General features: G+C 52.0%; 1 protein-coding gene across 3 annotated transcripts; it reads left to right on the forward strand.

Moving 5' to 3' along the window:
* The first annotated feature begins 1697 nt into the window (after positions 1–1697).
* wu:fi04e12 (desmoplakin) lies at positions 1698–18236 on the forward strand. 3 transcript variants are annotated; one of them, XM_047017044.1, is made up of 24 exons: positions 1698–2084; positions 2920–3013; positions 3644–3762; positions 4262–4415; positions 5145–5270; positions 5451–5510; positions 5792–5959; positions 6290–6394; positions 6743–6838; positions 7050–7175; positions 7299–7451; positions 7576–7730; positions 7903–8029; positions 8134–8320; positions 8491–8753; positions 9015–9193; positions 9384–9522; positions 10072–10265; positions 10594–10756; positions 11016–11099; positions 11247–11354; positions 11461–11559; positions 11749–13575; positions 14336–18236. In XM_047017044.1, exons 1-24 carry the CDS (start codon positions 1879–1881, stop codon positions 17651–17653), a joined length of 8250 nt encoding a protein of 2749 aa, XP_046873000.1. In that variant the 5' UTR covers positions 1698–1878; the 3' UTR covers positions 17654–18236. The 3 variants fall into 3 exon arrangements, with proteins under 3 accessions (XP_046873000.1, XP_046873002.1, XP_046873001.1); XM_047017046.1 differs by having other exon boundaries at positions 11749–12246; XM_047017045.1 differs by having other exon boundaries at positions 1698–2066.
* The last annotated feature ends 335 nt before the right edge of the window (positions 18237–18571 follow it).

An 18571-nucleotide genomic window follows, 5' to 3' on the forward strand; every position in this document is an offset into this window, starting at 1 on the left:
CATGTTTATAATTATTCAGGGGGAGGCTCTGAATCATACATTTAGGGGGGTTATCACAGGGGCACGGCCTCCCCACCCCAAACCACCCACTCCAAACCACCCACCCCACCCCCAGCCACCCCACCCCCAGAACCGCACTTGACACACAGAAATGACTCCACGTGGTGGGGATTAAAATTGCCATCCCGCTTCAGAGTGGTTGGGGCTGGGATGGCGACTTTGAAACGACCCCAGCGAGAGTCAAAACCTCGGACAACTGGGTGAAGAGAACCTGAGGCATGCGAGCACCCGCAATCGCCTTCCTCGTCGTCAAAACGCCAGTCGTCAAAACGACAAGAATTTGTGTGAAATACCGCGCTCTCCACAATATATTGCAAACACGCATGGCGTAGAAGACGAGTTACGAGTCTGAAGTGAACTCGTTTGCTCTTCTGTGGTCGTTTGGGAACGAGGACATGTATTGGAATGTTGGTTTGGCAGATAGTAGGGACAACCCCTGTGTGAACAGGCACAGAGATTATGGGGCTCATCTCACCATCAGGTGAATAGTCATAATAAGGGTGTGGTCGAATTGTTCCATCCGTCTGAGAAATGATTTTCGGTTTTGTCATGTCAAGGCTGGTTACAGACAGGTTAGCTGTTTTAGGTTTAGGGCTTAGGCCCAGTTTCCCAGACATGGATTAAGCCTAGTTCTGAGTAAGTGAAAAATTCAATGAAGATCTCCATTAAAACTTTTTTTTTGAGGCTAGGACTAGGCTTGATCCATGTCTAGTAAACTGGGCCTTAGGGTTTGCATTAAGGATTGGATGGAGTTCCACTGTCTAAGATTATGGTCAGAGATTGATTATACCTCCTCCATAAGTATAATGACCTCACTGTTTCTAACCAAAATTCGGCACCAAGGCTACATGTTTTAGCAAATCCTTGATACAAATTGAGTATAAATCAATCATAAGTCTCCCTTTTTCTAACACACATGCATACACGCATACCCACGCATACCCACACATACCCACACGCACACACACAAACACACACACACACTATAGAGATAGGGACTGCAGAGTTCATGACAGTGGATCCTCACTAATTTAGTCCTGGACAAGGAACCAAGGCTTTTAGAAGGTGTGGATCTTGCGAAAACACGTGTCTTAAACATCCAGCCTTGAACACTGAGCTTGTACAAAACGTGTACAAAATAATTTGCTAGAGTACCACTGACACATTTCTGTCAAACTTGTTTTCCGGGTGAACCCCGCCCACAAGTTTACCAAAGGCATGTTTGTGTGATTGTGTTATTTTGTGTGTGTGTGTGTTTGTAAGAGTGAGTGCAGTAATTATAGTAACTTATTCCAAGTGATGGTTAGACCGAATTAAGGGGCAGAGGGGTTTGTATGGGATGTTATGGAGTTACTTATTTCTATAATTTCAAGAACACTTGATGTTTAACTACAAACTAGTACAATAACAAATACATTTTTCCATAGATCCAGCACACAAGCAGACACACAAATATGCATGCACACCCCGCACCCACCCACCCACACACACAACACATAGTGGGAAAAACACTTTGTCGGTGTATATCTCTTACATGCGTCTTGCCCCATGTAGGGGTTAACATCGAAAATCATTTGGATAGCAAAACAGGCCGTGATAGCTCCTGTAGGTGTGGTCTTGTGTCGTCAAAACCAATAGTCTTCCGCCTTCACGTTGCAGTCTGCACCGATGAGACGCCTGGCAAACAGGTGTATGAACAACGCTAAAAATCGCCCCTCTCCCCACCGTCCCGTCCGCTTGCAGTTTCTGCCACATAAATAAAGTTCAGCATTTACCAGTACCAAGTTCATCGGAGTTTCTAACCTTCTGGAGACGAGGATGAGCCAGTACGGATCTCAAAGAGCGCTCAATACTCAACGTCGAGCCGGTTCGAGGCAAGATTTGTCGGCAGGGACCCACTATGCCCGGAGTGAAGTTGTACATAGCGGTAATGGATACAGACAGGAATACATGGACGGATACAATACGTATGGCTTCTCAAAGGGTTCCATGGGAGGCGGACAAGGGTATGGAGGCGGACAAGGGTATGGTCGATTTGTTAGTTTTTTGTTGTAGTTTGTTTAGTTTCGATGACCAACAACCAACTGTTGGTGCCCCCCCCCCCCCCCCCCCCCCCCCCCCCCCCCAACATATTATTTATTTCCCTTTCCAGAGGGGGAAAGAAACAGTTGCAAATAGAACGTTTTTGCGTCCAAAGCCTAGGAAATATAGATTGTACTTTCTGTGTAATGTCTGGGGAAGAATGAAATGGCATGTAGCGTACTCACCTCCTGAAGACTACAGTCTAGTCACCAGACTATTTGCAGGACTCGTTTTTTGTTTGTACAGAGAGTTAATAATTAAAATGTGTGCTGCTCATTTAGCAATGAGAAGTATTTGTCAAAAAAAAAAAGAAAAAAATAGGGAAATGTACAACGCAAATCAAACTTGCAAATATGATCATTTCTTAATTTAGGCTATAGTCCTACACGGAATCAGAATTACTTTAGTAGGTTCCTCTGTGAGAACAGTCAACACACCAACACTATTGGTGTGTTGACCACACTGTTTTGTCAGCTTGATTTATTACTCACATAAGTGTTGGGTATTTTTGTCAGCCACATCATCTCTAGCACACAGGCTCCATTTTAGAGAGCTAGAAGGGAACCCAAACACTTCCAGCTTAAGGGTCATTGTTCTCGACAGCATGAAAAAAATGTCTGTGACTGCCGAACATTTACTGAAGACCAGTTGCCCCTTTTGGAACGTAACACACACCAAACAAATTGTGTTTACGCCATTCTAGTTAGTGATGATATTTACGACTGCAGCTGATTGCCTGTGATTACGATAATGATGCCCTGCTCCTCCTCTCTCCAGCCAATCCCCCCACAGTGCCATCCACCAGAAGGCCTACCTCCTGCAGTCCCAGTGCCAGGAATACCTGAGAAAAGCAGAGCACTGTCTGCAGTCAGTGAGTGACGCCCTCCCTCTCCCTCTTCCAGGATACTATCCAGTCAACTTGTTATGCAGAGCTTGCACATTGCATGGTGCACACACCCACACACACCCACACCCACACATCTCCAACACACCCACTCCATCACCCCACCCAGTGAGCAACATAATTCCACCATTTAATAGTGTAGTTGTCTGGATTACTCATTGACTGTTGATTTTGAGCGTGATTTCAACACCTGATAAAGTCATGTGAAATATGCTCGGTTAAATGCAACCCATACTTTCTATTGCTTAATACGCGCAATCAACGACAAAAAAAAACCCAACTGTACATCATTCTTTTTTTTAATCACATTTTAATGAGAAGCAGAGGCATTCCCTGCACGTACGATGCTTGTATTTACCGCCTGGCTTTCTGCTAGCTGCACTAAATCCTGGAATTAACTTCAGTTTCCCAACAAAGATTGACGTTTTCCTTTGACCGGGCACAATGGCTCCTTTAACTGTAAAAGACACTGCATGTGGGGTTTGTAAATGGTCTTAAAACAGGGAGGAGATGTATCTGGGCCAGATAGAGAGCGCAGAACAGTTTGCAAGGGGGGTGGAGCCCTCTGTGATGTCTTTCCCCACGGCTTTCCCGCAGGGCGGCGCCGCGGAGGGGGAACGCTACATGGGGATGGCGAGGGAGACGGTCGAGCAGCTGAAGGGGTGTGCCGTCGAGCTGCGTAAGATGGGTCAGCCGAACGACGGCGTGGTCGAGAGGTGAGGGGGGGGGGGGGGGGAGGGGGGCTTCTCACCTGAACAGCAAACACCCTTCCTCCTGTGCCAGCTATACGGGTCACGTGTCTGTCCACGTTTGACTCTCTTAGCAGTCGCTTTGAACCTAATAGACACACGGAGGGTGTACGCAAGTATAGCAGGGGACTGGAAGGGCTCATTTCTAACAGTTTCTCTCCCAGTATTGATCAAGTTATACAGGTCACGGTTCTCACTCATGACCACAAAGCACCCACGTTTTAATGCCTACATGTAAGAAGAGTACAATTTCATACCATATTGAATCAAACGGTGGTACAGTCTAATACTGGCATACTATCAATGGACAATGGTGTCCACCCACATATCACTGACCATTTTGTGGCGGCGTGCATACAGGAAATCATGTAGACTACACTGGAACACACACATCCTTTTCCTTCCCCACCCCCGACACCCCTAACCTCCCCCACCACCTCTTCCTGTTGTCTCTCGCCCGGCACAGCGTGGACATGTGCCTGGAACTGCTCAAGGGGGTCCACATGGTCTTCAACGGGACCATGCAGAGGCGGAGTCGCGGGAGCAGGGGCAGCGCCGGCGGATGGGAGGAGCCTGGGAGGAACTACCAAGAGGCCGTGGCTTGGATTAATCAACAGAAGGTAGGCGGGGCTGCCCGTGACTGTGCCCTGCCAGAGATGGAGGCCTTGTTTTGAGCGAACCTCACATGCACAAACGTGTTTTTTTAGGTTGTCTCCCCCCCCGCCCCCCCTGTTGTTAAACCTGTGAACATTGACTTATCAGACACACTGCCCAGAACCTTGGAACGTTATCAGCCTTATTTGGATGTGCCTACACCGGACATTTGACACACACGCACATGTAAACATACTCGCGTCTCACACGCACACCTATAGATTATATTACTGTTATGTATCAAAGAGTGCCAGAAGAGAGGGAGGTTTGCGGACATACGGAATGCTTTTGTGCTTGAGTGGATCTGCCTCTGTAAAACACAGAGTGTGTACTGTGTGCAGAAACCCACGGTTGAGTGGCCGGGGTTAAACCAAGGCTATGTTCTTGTCTGAAAGGATCAGACTCAGTGTCTCCGGGTGAATACCAGACGTTTCTTTTGTGTCAGAGGGAATAGTCCATCTCCATTAGTGTCTGCCACCCCCTAGTGGTAAAGTAGTGCACTCGCGTCCGACATCCGCCTCAAAAGGTCGCCTGCGCTCCAACTGCACTTGAGGTGACATCCGTCAATTGCCCTCGGCTCTCTCTCACATTGTACCGCCCGACAGACTGCCCTACCGGTCGGAGCGGAGGTGTCTGTGTTGGCGCTGTGCTGCCCGCGTGCCTGTGCGTGACTCCCCTGCGCCTTGTGTCCCCAGCGCCTGATCGAGACCTCCATCTGGGGGGACGACCCGGCCGCCATCGACCAGCAGCTCGTCAGCCACGCGCGGTTCCACAGCTCCGTCATGCGCAGCGTGGAGGTGCAGCGCGCCAGGGACGAACTGGTAAGGGGGTGCCCGCCCGCGAACGCACGAGTGGCTACACGCGCACACACGCACGCGGCACATTCAAGTGCTGGACCTGTATTAGAAGAGGTACACATAACTGTCACATATATACACAGGCATACATACATGTACACACACACACACACCCATTAAGTGCATCTCCCTCTTTGTCTGCAGATGGCTAAGGGTGACAAGGCCAAGCTGCACTCTCTGGAACAGGAATGGGACAGTCTACAGGTGAGAGGACTGGAATATTCACTGGTCACATTCTCGAGGTCTGGTGGGTAAGGGGTCATATTATAGGCACAAGACCCCAAGTTAGAACTAGTCTCTCATATGGGGGGTGGGGGGTCACCTAATTTGTATTTACCCCCCCCACACACACACACACACACACACGACCACACTGGCTCCTGCCTGTGAATACAAACACTGGTAAACCTGGGGTATTATGTGAACGGTGAATGATTGTCATTCCGAGAAACCTACGCATGCACACTTTTTCTTGATCGCCTCAGAAAATATCGTTCGGCCGGACAGACCGCCTGCGAGAGCTGCAGGGCATCGTCGAGGAGATCTCCCAGGAGATCATGTGGGTGAACGAGAGGGAGGAGGAGGAGCTGGTGTTCGACTGGGGCGACCGCAACATCGAGGCCTACATCCCCCAGAAGCAGGAGAGCTACTCGGTGAGGACGGGGGCAGCAGAGGTCGACGGGGGAGAGGGCAAAGGTCACGGGGGGCCACGGGGGGGGGGGGGAGGGGCTCTCTCCATCTAAACTCTCACAGGCCTTCATTCCTGTTGGTTGAGATACGAGGTCATGTATGTAAATGAACAAGCCCTCAGTTCATCTGAATGAAATGACGTTTCGTTCGACGGTTCATCTGTCTCACATTATACATAGGCAATGGTGCTGCCAAAACACTAAGAGTTGGGCCATAAAGAAGGAACTTTCCAGAAGCCCCCGACCCCCCCCTCCCAGGGCTGTGTCCTAACTCTGTTGTCCTCCGTCTATCAGAAACTGATGAGTAATCTGGAGCTGAAGGAGAAAGACCTGAACAAGCTCAAACTGAAGGTGGACAACATGCTGAAGGATGGCCACCCAGCCGCAGACAAGATCCAAGTAAGGACGCCTTTGTCTGGGTCGATTTTGACGTAGCGCTGTGATGGTTCTTGTTTTGTTGGGAGCGCACCGAAGCTCACTCTTAACCACCCCGTTGGTAAGGCAGTAAACAAATATTCGACAGTACTGTGCAAAAGCCTTAGGCACCCAAGATTTTTCCCATGAATATTGTCTTTAGTGTGTGTACAAGACTTACGTATACGACTTTTGCACAGTACTGTGTCTGTGAGCTTCTGAAACGAGAACAGGGAAAAGAGCCGTGTGGTCCGTGTCAGTAAGCCATCGGTTCCTCTTCGTCGCTCTGTCGCTCATCCCTCTGTGGCTCGTTCATCTCCCCGCGTCTCTCAGGCCTACATGGACACCCTGCAGACCCAGTGGAGCTGGCTCCTTCAGATCGTCAAGTGCATCGACGTGCACCTGAAGGAGAACGCAGCCTACAGCCAGGTAAAACGTCCGAGTCTTTTATCGTCAGATGCACAGAACGACATGGGGGTCCGAGTGGGCACTGACATTCGCACACACGCATACCCGCGACGCGGAGGCACAGACGCGCGCGGTACACCGATCTCCAACAGAGATCCCAAAGGGAAACCTCACATCACGAAACGGCTACTTTCGCTTCCGGAGTCGACAGTAACGTGCGTGCGCCGTTCAGTTCTTTAAGGAGGCCAACGAGACCTACAGCAAGCTGCAGAAGGAGCACGAGACCATCCGCACAAACTTCACCTGCGACAAGACTACACCCCTGGACAACCTGCAGGAACTACTACAGAGCTTGGAGGTAAGCCGGCTCCCGCTGTTAAACTCCGGAGACGCCGTTCGTCGGACAACCGAGGTTTGAAGCGTGAAAGAGAGTCCGTCCTTTTGAGGCTGCCGCGGTGTGTGTCTTCCTGCGTGTCCCCAGAGGGAGAAAGGGAAGATCATGGAGAACAAGAGGCAGGTGCAGCACCTGGTCAGCAAGTCCAAGAGCATCGTGAGGCTGAAACCACGTAACCCGGACAACAAAACCACCGGCACGGTCATCGTGTCGGCTCTGTGTGACTTCAAACAAGACCAGGTGAGATTCCAACACGCCCACACGCACGTAAAAGGGGTCACAGACAAATACGCACATCCATTTACAAGCACACACGCAAACAGGTCTTTCTATCTTTTCAAGTCCAGTATGTCACGTTTCACAGAGAGTGATCTGCAAGGGGAATGAAGCCATCTTGAAGGACAACAGCCAGCGCAGTAAGTGGCAGGTGACAGGCCCTGGAGGCATGGATATGATGGTGCCCTCGGTATGTCTGCTCGTGCCACCGCCCAACCCCCTCGGCATCAACCTGGCCACCAAGTAAGAACACACACTCGCGCATGCACACGATTTCTATCCTTGACAAGACCATTTCTATGCTTGATTAACTACTCCAGCCACAACGTCATACAAGATTTATTTTTTTATTTTTGATCAAATCAGTTAACATTTATGTCTGTGTGTGTGTGTGTGTGTGTGTGTATCTCTCCAGAAATGAGCAGTATTACGAGGCCATCTTGACCATGTGGAACCAGTTCTACATCAACATCAAGAGTCTCATCTCCTGGCAGTACTGTGTCCAAGACATCACCCACATAAACTCCCTTACTCTCACCATGGTAACCCCAACCAGACGGGCTTCAGCCAACACGGTCTGACTCATGTTTTGGGAGAACCCGTTTTTCCAATCCCACCGTGTGTGTGTGTGTGTGTGTCTCCACAGCTGGCTCGCATGCGTCCAGAGGAATACCGCAGCATCGTCAAGAGCCTGGAGTCTCACTATGACGAGTTCAAAACCTGTAGCCATGGCTCCCAGATGTTTGGGGACGAGGACAAGAGAAGCATCGAAAGCCAGTATACCGGTGCCCAGGCACACTACGACCAGCTCGTGGTCCAACTGCCGGCCTACTGTGAGTAGGAAGGCACCGTGCACAGTACGAGGGCCTGCCTTGGGTTTTAGAAGCGCTGACCCGTGGGCTCACCTCAGTCCTCCTCTGAGGACGAAAGAGCCTTTTTTTATCTTTTCGACTTTGTGGATCGCAAACGACTGACCGGCCCTTGTTCGTTTCCCCCCCCTCAGCCGCACAACAGCAACAAATTCAGCAGCAGCAGGTGCAACAGCAGCAGGCCACCAGGGTGGAAGAGACTAAGAAAGTGGTGGTGAAGAAGGAGGAGGTGAAGAAGGTCAAGAAGAAGGTGGTGGTGACTTCCCAGAGCCTGACGGAGCTGCACGCGCTCAGGGTGAGGCTGGACGGCGCGGAGGCGGGGCTAACCCAGCACATCCACGTCTGTCTGGGAGAGGACGGGGCGCACGACTGTGGCCTGAGGATCACCAGGGTGGAGGTACACACACACACACACACACACATACACACACGTTGAATCCACAGACCAAGAAATATCCAATTGAGGCCAATGTAATTTGTTCATTTGTGTTATCGTATTCATTTAAGATGCATTGTTTTTAACATTCTGGCAAGATGAAAAATAGCCGTTTTGGCTCATTCTGGCACATTTACAGTGAAGTTCATAAAAACTTTGAATGAAAAAAAAAAAAAATCCTTGTTTTTTTTTTGGGGGGGGGGTGTTACTTACTTACTCAAGGCGGTGCAGCGTGATATTGAGTCCAGCCGTGCCGAGTACCTGCGGCTGAAGGAACGCATCCAGAAGGAGCTAGAGGACATGAGCGATGCTGATAAAGCCCAGTTCCTGCGCAGTGAGCTCAGCCTTGTCAACCAGAGACTGGGCACCCTGGAGGGTTGGTCTGCGGCCTACCTACAGAGGTGCGCACAGACACACACAAACACACAACGCTCGAATTCACAGCCTGACAAGGAATCGAGCACATGCCATGAAGCGACTCAACCCAATATTGATAATTTTTTGGGGAGGAAATGGTGTTGTTAGTAACATGCTCCTCTCCCTCTCTCTCTTCCTCTCTCCTTCCTTCCTGTCTTTCTCCCTGTCCCCCAGGCTGCGGGCTCTCAGGGCTCTCCTGGAGAGCGTGGCCCGGTGTGAGGACATCGTGAAAGTCCACGAGGCCAGGCTGACCGAGAAGGAGACCACCTCACTGGACCCGGCCGAGGTGGAAGACTATATGTCCACCCTGAAGGTACAGTAGCTCACCGGGCCAGACCATAGAAGGACAACATACCAGCACTTGAACCCTTTATAGAGTAGCGTCACATATGTTATCGTTCGAATACGGGTCCCACAGCGTAACGACTCATATATGTGATTCGAACATTCCAATTGAATATTTTCTTCGGAAAAATATGGGACAAACGCTTTATTATGGCTTCAAAATGTACTAATGAGAAGGCTAACAAGTAACACTAGCATGGTAGTAGCATTGCTACAAGTATTATGCTAGGTAACTTAGCCTGGAAGCTAACTAAAGCTAGCTAGCTGTTTCGGAAAAAAAAACTTGCACTGTTGGGACCGTCGGAAAGATTTAGAACTCACTCATCTAAAGGTCTAGGAAGGGTTTGTTAATGCTGGAGGTCAGTTCAGCTTAGCTTTGTGAAACTGGAAGGACTTCAAAGACATTCCGGGAAGGTATTGCCCTTAAAGTGATGAGGTGTAAGAATTGGATGTTTGAAGATTGTTCTGGAATCTTTCTCATCTGCTGGAGTTTTCACTTATTTGGGGGTCTGAGCAGAGTATGAGGGCGGAGTTGGAGCAAAAGAGGGACGTCCTGGTCTCCATGGAAACCGAGCTGGGCAAGGCGGTCCATTGGAACGACCAGGTGGGCGGGTCCTTCCACAGGTGCGACGTGGACCTGTCTCGCTACGGCGAGCAGGTGAGCCAGCTGAGCGACCGCTGGCGCCGCATCCAGAACCAGATCGACTCCAGGTAAACCCCCTACTATTCCTCTTCCTCCGCATTCCCTTTCCCGCTTTAATCCCCCCCCCTTTTCCCTACGCTCACATTTGCCTCATGACCATGGTGTAGCCTCGGAGTGGCATTGCATGGGAGGAACAAGGTTGATAAATGTGCCACCCCACAATAACCCCTCGACTTGTCTGGCCACCCCACGTAAATTATTTGCAACCGCCCCCGCAGCTCACGACGGCAGTCGTCTCCCTGGCGGTTCCTTCACCGTCCACCAGGGGAACACGCGAAGCGATGACGATAACATTGGCTGGGTCTAACCTGGTTGGCGTCCCGTTGTCTCTGTCAGGCTCCAGGGGCAGGCGGTGTATCTGCAGCAGCTGCAGCACTACAGGGGCACCGGCTCCAGCTTGGGGGAGTGGATAGGCGCCACGCGAAAGACACAGGACGGACTGCAGGGCGCCAAGATCGATGACATCGGTGGCCTGAACGAGAACCTCAGCCAACAGAAGGTAACCTGGGAGCGTCCAGTTGAGATGGATACATGTTCTTTAATTGTCCACAAAAGGCAATTCCTTTTGCTTAGGTCCCTACCATGAGAACGGCCAAGACGAATACAGTCAATAAAAGAAATGCCACTGTACAAAACAGAAGACCTCTTTTCTAAAATGGCTTTTATCGAACGAAAAGCGACACCTCACAAAGCGACAGCGCTCGATCGCACCTACCATGTTGTGGGTTCTAGTGAGGTGAAACCTCTGCTGTGTGCAGGCTCTGAACACGGAGATCAAGGGGAGAAGGGAGAACGTGGAGAGTGTGCTGAGGGACAACGAGACCTGCGTGAACTCCATCAAGGTAATGGAGCTCCGTCTGTTCCGGCCGTCTGTTTCGCGGCGTGCAGCAGACTTGACTTGGTTGTCGTGCCTCAAGTGTGCGGTTCTATCGATCAAACAGAGGAGTTTGGAAAGAAGTTCTGTTGTTTTGAAATGATTCTGTCTTTAGGACTACGAGTTTGAGTTGGCCTCGTACAGTGCTGGTTTGGAGACCATCCTTAACATCCCTATCAAGAGGACCATGCTACAATCCCCCGCCAACGAGCTTACCCAAGAGGTAAATTCTGAGTTTTGGACTGTTTGTCAGTTGTATGTGAGTGGGTCATGTCTTGTTGTGGTAATGTTCTGATGTTTGTTTTGGGGGGTGGTGTCTGTTCACACAGGCTACACAGCTGCAGACCCGCTATATCGAACTTTTCACCCTTTCGAGTGACCACTACAGATACCTGGGTGGGCTACTCAAGAGCATGGAGGAACTCAAGGTACGACTCACAAGATCGACCTCCGTCGCTCATGAGCAAAAGATAAGCACACTTTACTGTGCCGAAAGAGAATTAGTCTCAGCCACAAGTATCTGCTGTTAAAATCTGAATAAAACGTACAGCCTCCCGTATTCAAACCTACGTTAGATTTGTATTCAGTGTTTTAGGAATCTCTTCCTCGTTCCCCAGATGAGGAACACCAGGATCGACCTGCTGGAGGAAGAGCTCGGTCTCCTGAAGGGGAACATCGCGGACGGCGACGAGAAGAACCGCTCCCTGGAGGAGGCCATTGCTCGCTACCGCCTGGAGCTGGCCCAGTCCCAGGAGCACCTGCTCTCGGTGGAGGAGGTGAAGAGGGACACCGCCCTGCAGTGCAACACCACCAAGGACAGCCTAGCCACCACCCAGAGCCAGCTGCAGGACCTCAACGAGCAGGTGGCCCGCCTCACCTACAGCATCGAGGAGGAGAAGAGGAAGAGGACCCTGGCGGAGGAGCGCTACGGGGAGCAGAGGCAGGAGTATGAGGCCATGCTGAGGAAGAGGCAGAAGGAGCTGGAGGAAGTGAACTGGGCCAAGATGGAGGTGGAGAAGAGCGTCGGCGACCGGGAGAGGGAGGCGGAGAGGCTGAGGAGGCAGCTGGCCGAAGACGCATCCAGGATCAAGGAGCTGGAGCTGGAGCTTTCCAAGGTAAGGAGCCTGTGCTGTGCGGAGATCGCTAACATAAAGCAAACCTACGAGTCCCAGATCCACATCAGCCACACGGACATCCAGCGCCTGACGACCCAGCGCGAGGAAGACAGCGCCGGCCTGAGGCTGCAGTGCGACATGCTGGAGGCCGAGCGCAGGGACCTGGAGGAGGAGCTGAGGCGGCTCCGTCTTTCCCTGAGCCAGGCGGAGGAGCAGAGGAGGAGGGCCGACGAGGAGGCTTTCAGCCAGAAGGCTGCAGGCTCCGAGGAGGCCCGGAGGCGGAGGGAGCTGGAGGAGGAGGTGGAGACCCTGCTCAGGCAGAGGGCCGAGGAGAGCAGCCAGCACAGCCAGGAGCTGGCCCAGGTCACCAAGGTCCTCCAGGACAAGAACGGCCAGCTGGCTCACCTCACGCACATCCTGGAGGAGGAGAGCCGCAGGAGGACGGTCCTGGAGGAAGAGAGGGTCGTGATGGATAAGACCCTCATCAAGGTCCAGGCCCAGCAGTCCTCGTCCACGGTGATGGTAGCCAGGCTGGGGGAGGTGGAAATTGAACTGAACAGGCTGAGGCCCCAGCTGGAGAAGGAGGCCAGCGAGAGGAGCAGGCTGGAGCAGAGCTTGACCAGGCTCCAGGCACGCGTCCGGGAACTGCAGGCCACCAGAGATGAGCTGGAATTGGAGTTGGAAGCGCTCAAGAAAACCAACCTGGACGACGTGACAAAGAGAAAGAGAGTGGAGCTCGAGCTGGAGAGGACCACCATGACCATGAGGGAGTACACCGGCACCATCAACACGCTCCGGCAGAGCCAGGAGGAAAACACCGCCGCCGGGCGGAGAGGGGAGGAGGAGCAGCGCAGGCTGAGGGAGGAGCTCGAGAGGAGCGTCCGAGAGCACAAGGCTTCGACGGAGCGCCTCACCCAGCTGAGCGCCCAGCTGAAGGCCCTGCAGCAGCAGCTCCTCCAGGAGCAGGGCCGCGTCCGCGACAGCAACCACCGCTACGAGAGCCTCCACAAGGCCCTGGAGGAGAAGACCAGGGCGCTCAACGAGAGCACCGCGGCGCTGGAGAAGCTCCGGGGCCTCACGGAGACCCTCACCAAGGAGAGGTTGAGGCTGGAGGAGGAGCTGAGGGCGGTCAGGCAGGAGAAGGAGGAGCTGGTGAGAGCCAGGAGGGGGGCCGACGACGATCTGGCCTCCCAGATCACAGCCCTGGAGCTGCAGCTTCAGAGCAGCGCGCGCAGCAGCCGGGAATACCAGAACCTGGTGTCCGAGCTCTCCTCCGAGAGGGAAAAGCTGAAGCTGGAGATAGAGCTAATCCAAAAGCAGTCCATCGAGGTACTTGGAGCTTTGAGAGTTCATCTCGGACGTAGTTTTCTTTCTCTCCAATCGAACCGTTTGGCTTTTAGTTTGTCAGGGCAGTACGCTTTTAGCTGGCTGTGGACGATGCTTTCTCTTGCATGCTGGAATGTCTCCAATTTTGGCTAGCTAGATTGTGATCGCACTCAAGTCGATCCTGTATGTGTTGAACTGTTTGCATGACAATCATTTCTACATGATTGGAAAAACACTGAGGTAAATCCTGTCTTTGCCTCTCTCTCTGCCTGCCTTCTCCGTCCACATTACCAACACTTCCTCTTTGATTAATCAATCAGCATGCTTTTTTGCCTTTGCCTGTTTTTTTTTCCAGAATGATCAACAGTGTCTACAGAAAAACTGATCATCTGGTCTAAACAATTACTAATTCTCATTTAATTTTGTGTTGAATGTCACTTTGTATTGCAAGTACAGTGTATCCCGTTTGTTTTGTGTGGTTGCAAATGTTGTGGATGTATTCATGCTGATTAAGTCATCCTAGTGGTAATTTGTTAATCTATCCTTTCACTCATATTGCGTATCATTTTGCCTCACCACTTACAACTGCTCTTTGGGTAAGTCATTTGGGGACCTGGTTTATTTTAGAGGTCAAAAGGTAGATGTTTCACATGCTAACAATTCAGAAAATCACTGTTACTCCGTGATGCTGTATGGATTGGCCAGCTAAAGTAACCTTTTTACGAAACCCCTCCCCTTCTCCCTCTCTCCTCATTGTCTGCAGACCTCGTCTATGATCCAGAGTACTCAACTTCAGTACAGCGACGTGGTGAAGGAGAGGGATGCCTTGCTGCTGAAGCTGAAAGCCACAGACCTGGACAAGGCTCACAGGCTGGAGGAGGAGCTGAGCCGCATCAAGCTCTCCCTGGAGTCTGAAGTGCGCCTGAAGCGGCGTTTCCAGGAGGAGAGCGAACAGGTGAAGAAGGACTTCCTGTACTGGAAGGACCTGGCCGGGACCAAGGAAGTCCAGGTCAAGCAGTTTGTCTCCGAGCGGGATAGGCTGGAGCGAGACCGGGCCTCTATGAAGAGCGAGATGGAGAGACTGATGAGGGAGCTGAGGGAGGTGGAGGAGACCTACAAGAGAAAGCTTGTGAGCACCCAGACAGAGCTGTCCACCCTGTTCTCCGTGAGAGACTCGCTGGAGGTGGAGTTGAGGAAAGTGAGGGAGCGCCCCGACACCTTGCCAAAACACACCCAGACGGAGACCCTGCTGGACCCCTCCACGCTGGTCTTCGACGGCGTCCGCAAGCCGGTGACCGCCCAGCAGCTGCTGGACTGTGGTGTCCTCGACGTGCCCACCTTCAAGCAGCTGATCAAGGGCCAGAAGACTGTACCTGAGGTGTCTGTGGACATCAAGCTGAATCTGAAGGGAACCGGCGCCATCGCTGGTGTGGCCTCAGGACCACAGGGCAAAATGTCCCTCACTGAGGCCCGGACGGCCAAACTTCTGTCTCCGGAAAGCTCCGTCTTGCTACTGGAGGCCCAGGCCGCCACAGGCCACATCATCGATCCCAGAGCCAATCGGAAACTGACGGTGGATGAGGCGTATGCCAATAGGGTGGTGGATGAAGAGGACCGAGGGAGGCTGTTGGTGGCAGAGGCTGCAGCCCTGGGCTTCCGGGATCCCAACACCAGCAAGGTCCTATCAGCGAGCCAGGCCATGAGGAAGGGCCTGATTGACAGGGATACGGCCCTGCGCTTCGTTCAGGCCCAAGAGTCCATGGGAGGCATCCTGGACCCTGTCCTCAGTGTGTTCCTCCCCAAAGATGTAGCCATGGACCGTGACCTCATCAACGAGGACCTGTACCGGGCACTGAACCAAGCGCCCGAGTGCTACCTGGACCCGGACACCCAGCTGGGGGCGAGCTACGTGTCACTGAAGAGGAAGTGCAGAGTCGACCCCAGCACGGGCCTGCTGCTCTTGCCTGCGCCTGAGAAGCCTCTGACCGTACAGGGGCTCCGGGACCAGGTTTCGGTGTCGGACCTGGTAGACGCTAAACTGCTGGAGCGCACCGACGTCGACCAGCTGAGGGAGGGCAAGCTGACGAGCCAGGACATCGAGACCCGTCTGCGCTCCTACCTGCGAGGGTCCACCTGCATCGCGGGAGTGTACGACGAGGCCAGCGGCAAAACCATGCCCATCTACCAGGCCATGAAGGAGGGTCTGCTTCGACCGGGGACCACCATGGAGCTCCTGGAAGCCCAGGCTGCGTCTGGCTTCATGATCGACCCGGTCAACAACCTCTACCTCACCGTCAGCGAGGCATACAGCAAAGGCCTGCATGGTCCGGAGTTCAAGGACAAGCTGCTGTCAGCCGAGAGGGCCGTCACGGGCTACCAAGACCCCGGGACCGACAAGATCCTATCCCTGTTCCAGGCCTTGGAGAGGGGCCTGATCGAGAAAGGCCATGGTATCCGGCTGCTGGAGGCCCAGATCGCCAGCGGAGGCATCATCGACCCCAAGCACAGCCACCGCATCGACGTGGACGTGGCCTACAAGAAGGGCTACTTCGGCAAGGAGATGAGCCAGATCCTGACCGACGAGGGGGACGACACCAAGGGGTTCTTCGACCCCAACACCGAGGAGAACCTGACCTACCTCCAGCTGAAGAAACGCTGCATCACGGACGAGAAGACGGGCCTCATTCTCCTCCCCATCATTGATAAGAATAAACAGCAGTCCACTCAGAAGAACACTCTGAGAAAGAGGAGGGTGGTGATCGTGGACCCTGACACCAACAAGGAGATGAGCGTGAAGGAGGCCTACGACAAGGGGCTCATCGACCACGAGACCTTTCTGGAGCTTTCCGGGCAAGAGTGTGAGTGGGAGGAGATCGTGGTCACTAACTCCGACGGTTCCTCCTCGCTGGCCCTCATCGACAGGCAGACGGGAACCAAGTTCGACGTCACGGACCTTCTGAAGAATGGAGTGATAAGCCAGTCGGTGTTTGACCAGTACCGTGCCCATACCATTACTCTCACGCAGTTTGCGGATATCATCACCAGCAAGATCAAAGCCAGCTCATCTTCATCAACATCTTCATCATCAGCCGTAAGCACAGCAGCAACGGCAGCCTCAGCGTCGGCGAAAGCGGCTTCCGCAGAGAAGGCAACAGCAACAGCCTTCTCTTCTCTCTCCTCGTCGACCATGTCCTCCCAGAGAACGACGACGACCTCGTCCGTCATATCCGAGCGCTCCACCGTAGTCGACGGCTCGGCAGCCTGGGCCACTGCCTCCGACCCCCAAAACTACCTGAAGCACATCGCCAGCGTCTCCATCACCCTGGCCGACCCGGCTGAGGTCTTCAGTGAACAGAGCCCGGTGGGGGCCATCTTTGACACGGAGACCTTGGAGAAAATCTCCATCACTCAGGCTCTGAAAAGAGGCCTGATGGACTCCATCACTGCTCAGAGGCTCCTGGAGGCCCAGGCCTGCACTGGGGGCATCGTCAACCCAGCCACCGGCCGCAGGATGGGCATCCAAGAGGCCACCCACCAGGGCATCATAGAGGCCGATATGGCCACCAAGCTGAAGGCTGCCCAGAAGGCCTATATTGGCTTTGAGGATGTCAAGTCCAAGAGGAAGATGTCTGCAGCCGAGGCCATGAAGGAGAAATGGTTGCCGTACGAGGCAGGCCACAGGTTCATGGAGTTCCAGTACGTGACGGGGGGGCTGTTTGACCCGGAGCTGGGCCGCCGAAGAACCATCGAGGAGGCGCTGCAGATGGGCTGGCTGGATGCGAGGGCGGCGCAGAAGCTCCAGGAGACCCGTCACCATGCCAAGAACCTGACTTGCCCCAAGAGCAAGCTCAAGATCTCCTTCAAGGAGGCCATGGATAACAGCCTGCTGGAGGAAAACACCGGGGTGAGGATGCTCCAAGCTTCCACGATCTCGTCCAGAGGCATCAGCAGCCCCTACAATGTGTCCTCCGCCCCTGGCTCCGCCTCTGGCTCCAGGTCGGGCTCGCGTAGGGGCAGCGTTGATCTGGCCTCCTCCTACAGCTACAGTAGCTACAGCCACACATCCATATCCAAGATGTAAGATGGTGGGGGGGGGAGGAATGAGTTCATCCTTAAGTTAGTCTTTGCCTTAACTTCTTAACTAAATGGTGTCTATTCATGGAGTAAAGATTTGCAATATGCATATTTTCTGGCAAACTTAAAAAGAAAAAAGCCCCATGAAATGCAGTATAACAGTTTGAGTGAAAGTGAATGAAAATGTATAAAGATAATGAAGAAAAAGGGACGCTAATAAGGTTTGGTTTTAAAATGTATTGGCTTTGTTTGGCATATGATAAACCTGTTGTCAGTCTACTATATATATACATATATATATATATATATATATATATACACCCCAGTCAAACATATTGCACTGCAAACATAATTGCTTTTAGGTAAGAGATGTTTAGGAAAGAGAAATCAAATGTATGTGTTTTTGAAATACATACAAGTTACATATACTACTTTTTTCTTGAGCTTGTGTGGGATAACAGTTTGTCATAAATAACATTCCTTATCGTTCATGTAGTATTTCTGCTGTATGGTGGTGTCTGCTAACAGTTTTCTTTAACACTTTGTAACTATTTTTCTATTTCTCAAAATAAAATTGTTACATCCTTCCACATTGTTGTTTAATCATTTAGTAGTTGATGGCTACTGCAATACTGAGAACTAAAGATTTCCAGAAGAAGTCAAATGGGTTTGAAAGAGTTATGAACACAAGACTACATGCTTGTCTGTTTACTATTTGGAGATGATCCTCAATTATCTTTCTCCTTTGTGTAGAAGTAAAAGTATAGTTACTATGAAACCGTAAAGCTTAATTCGAAAGTTAATGCATTACACATTTTCCACTTTTCCAGTGGAAAAATAAAATGCTATACCACACTAGCATTATGTACTGACAGCGAATCTGCATATAAATACGTGACAATTTAATTGAAAATCACATATGGCC

The sequence above is a fragment of the Hypomesus transpacificus genome, unplaced genomic scaffold, assembly GCF_021917145.1.
Source record: "Hypomesus transpacificus isolate Combined female unplaced genomic scaffold, fHypTra1 scaffold_472, whole genome shotgun sequence".
In the NCBI taxonomy this organism is placed as follows: domain Eukaryota; kingdom Metazoa; phylum Chordata; class Actinopteri; order Osmeriformes; family Osmeridae; genus Hypomesus; species Hypomesus transpacificus.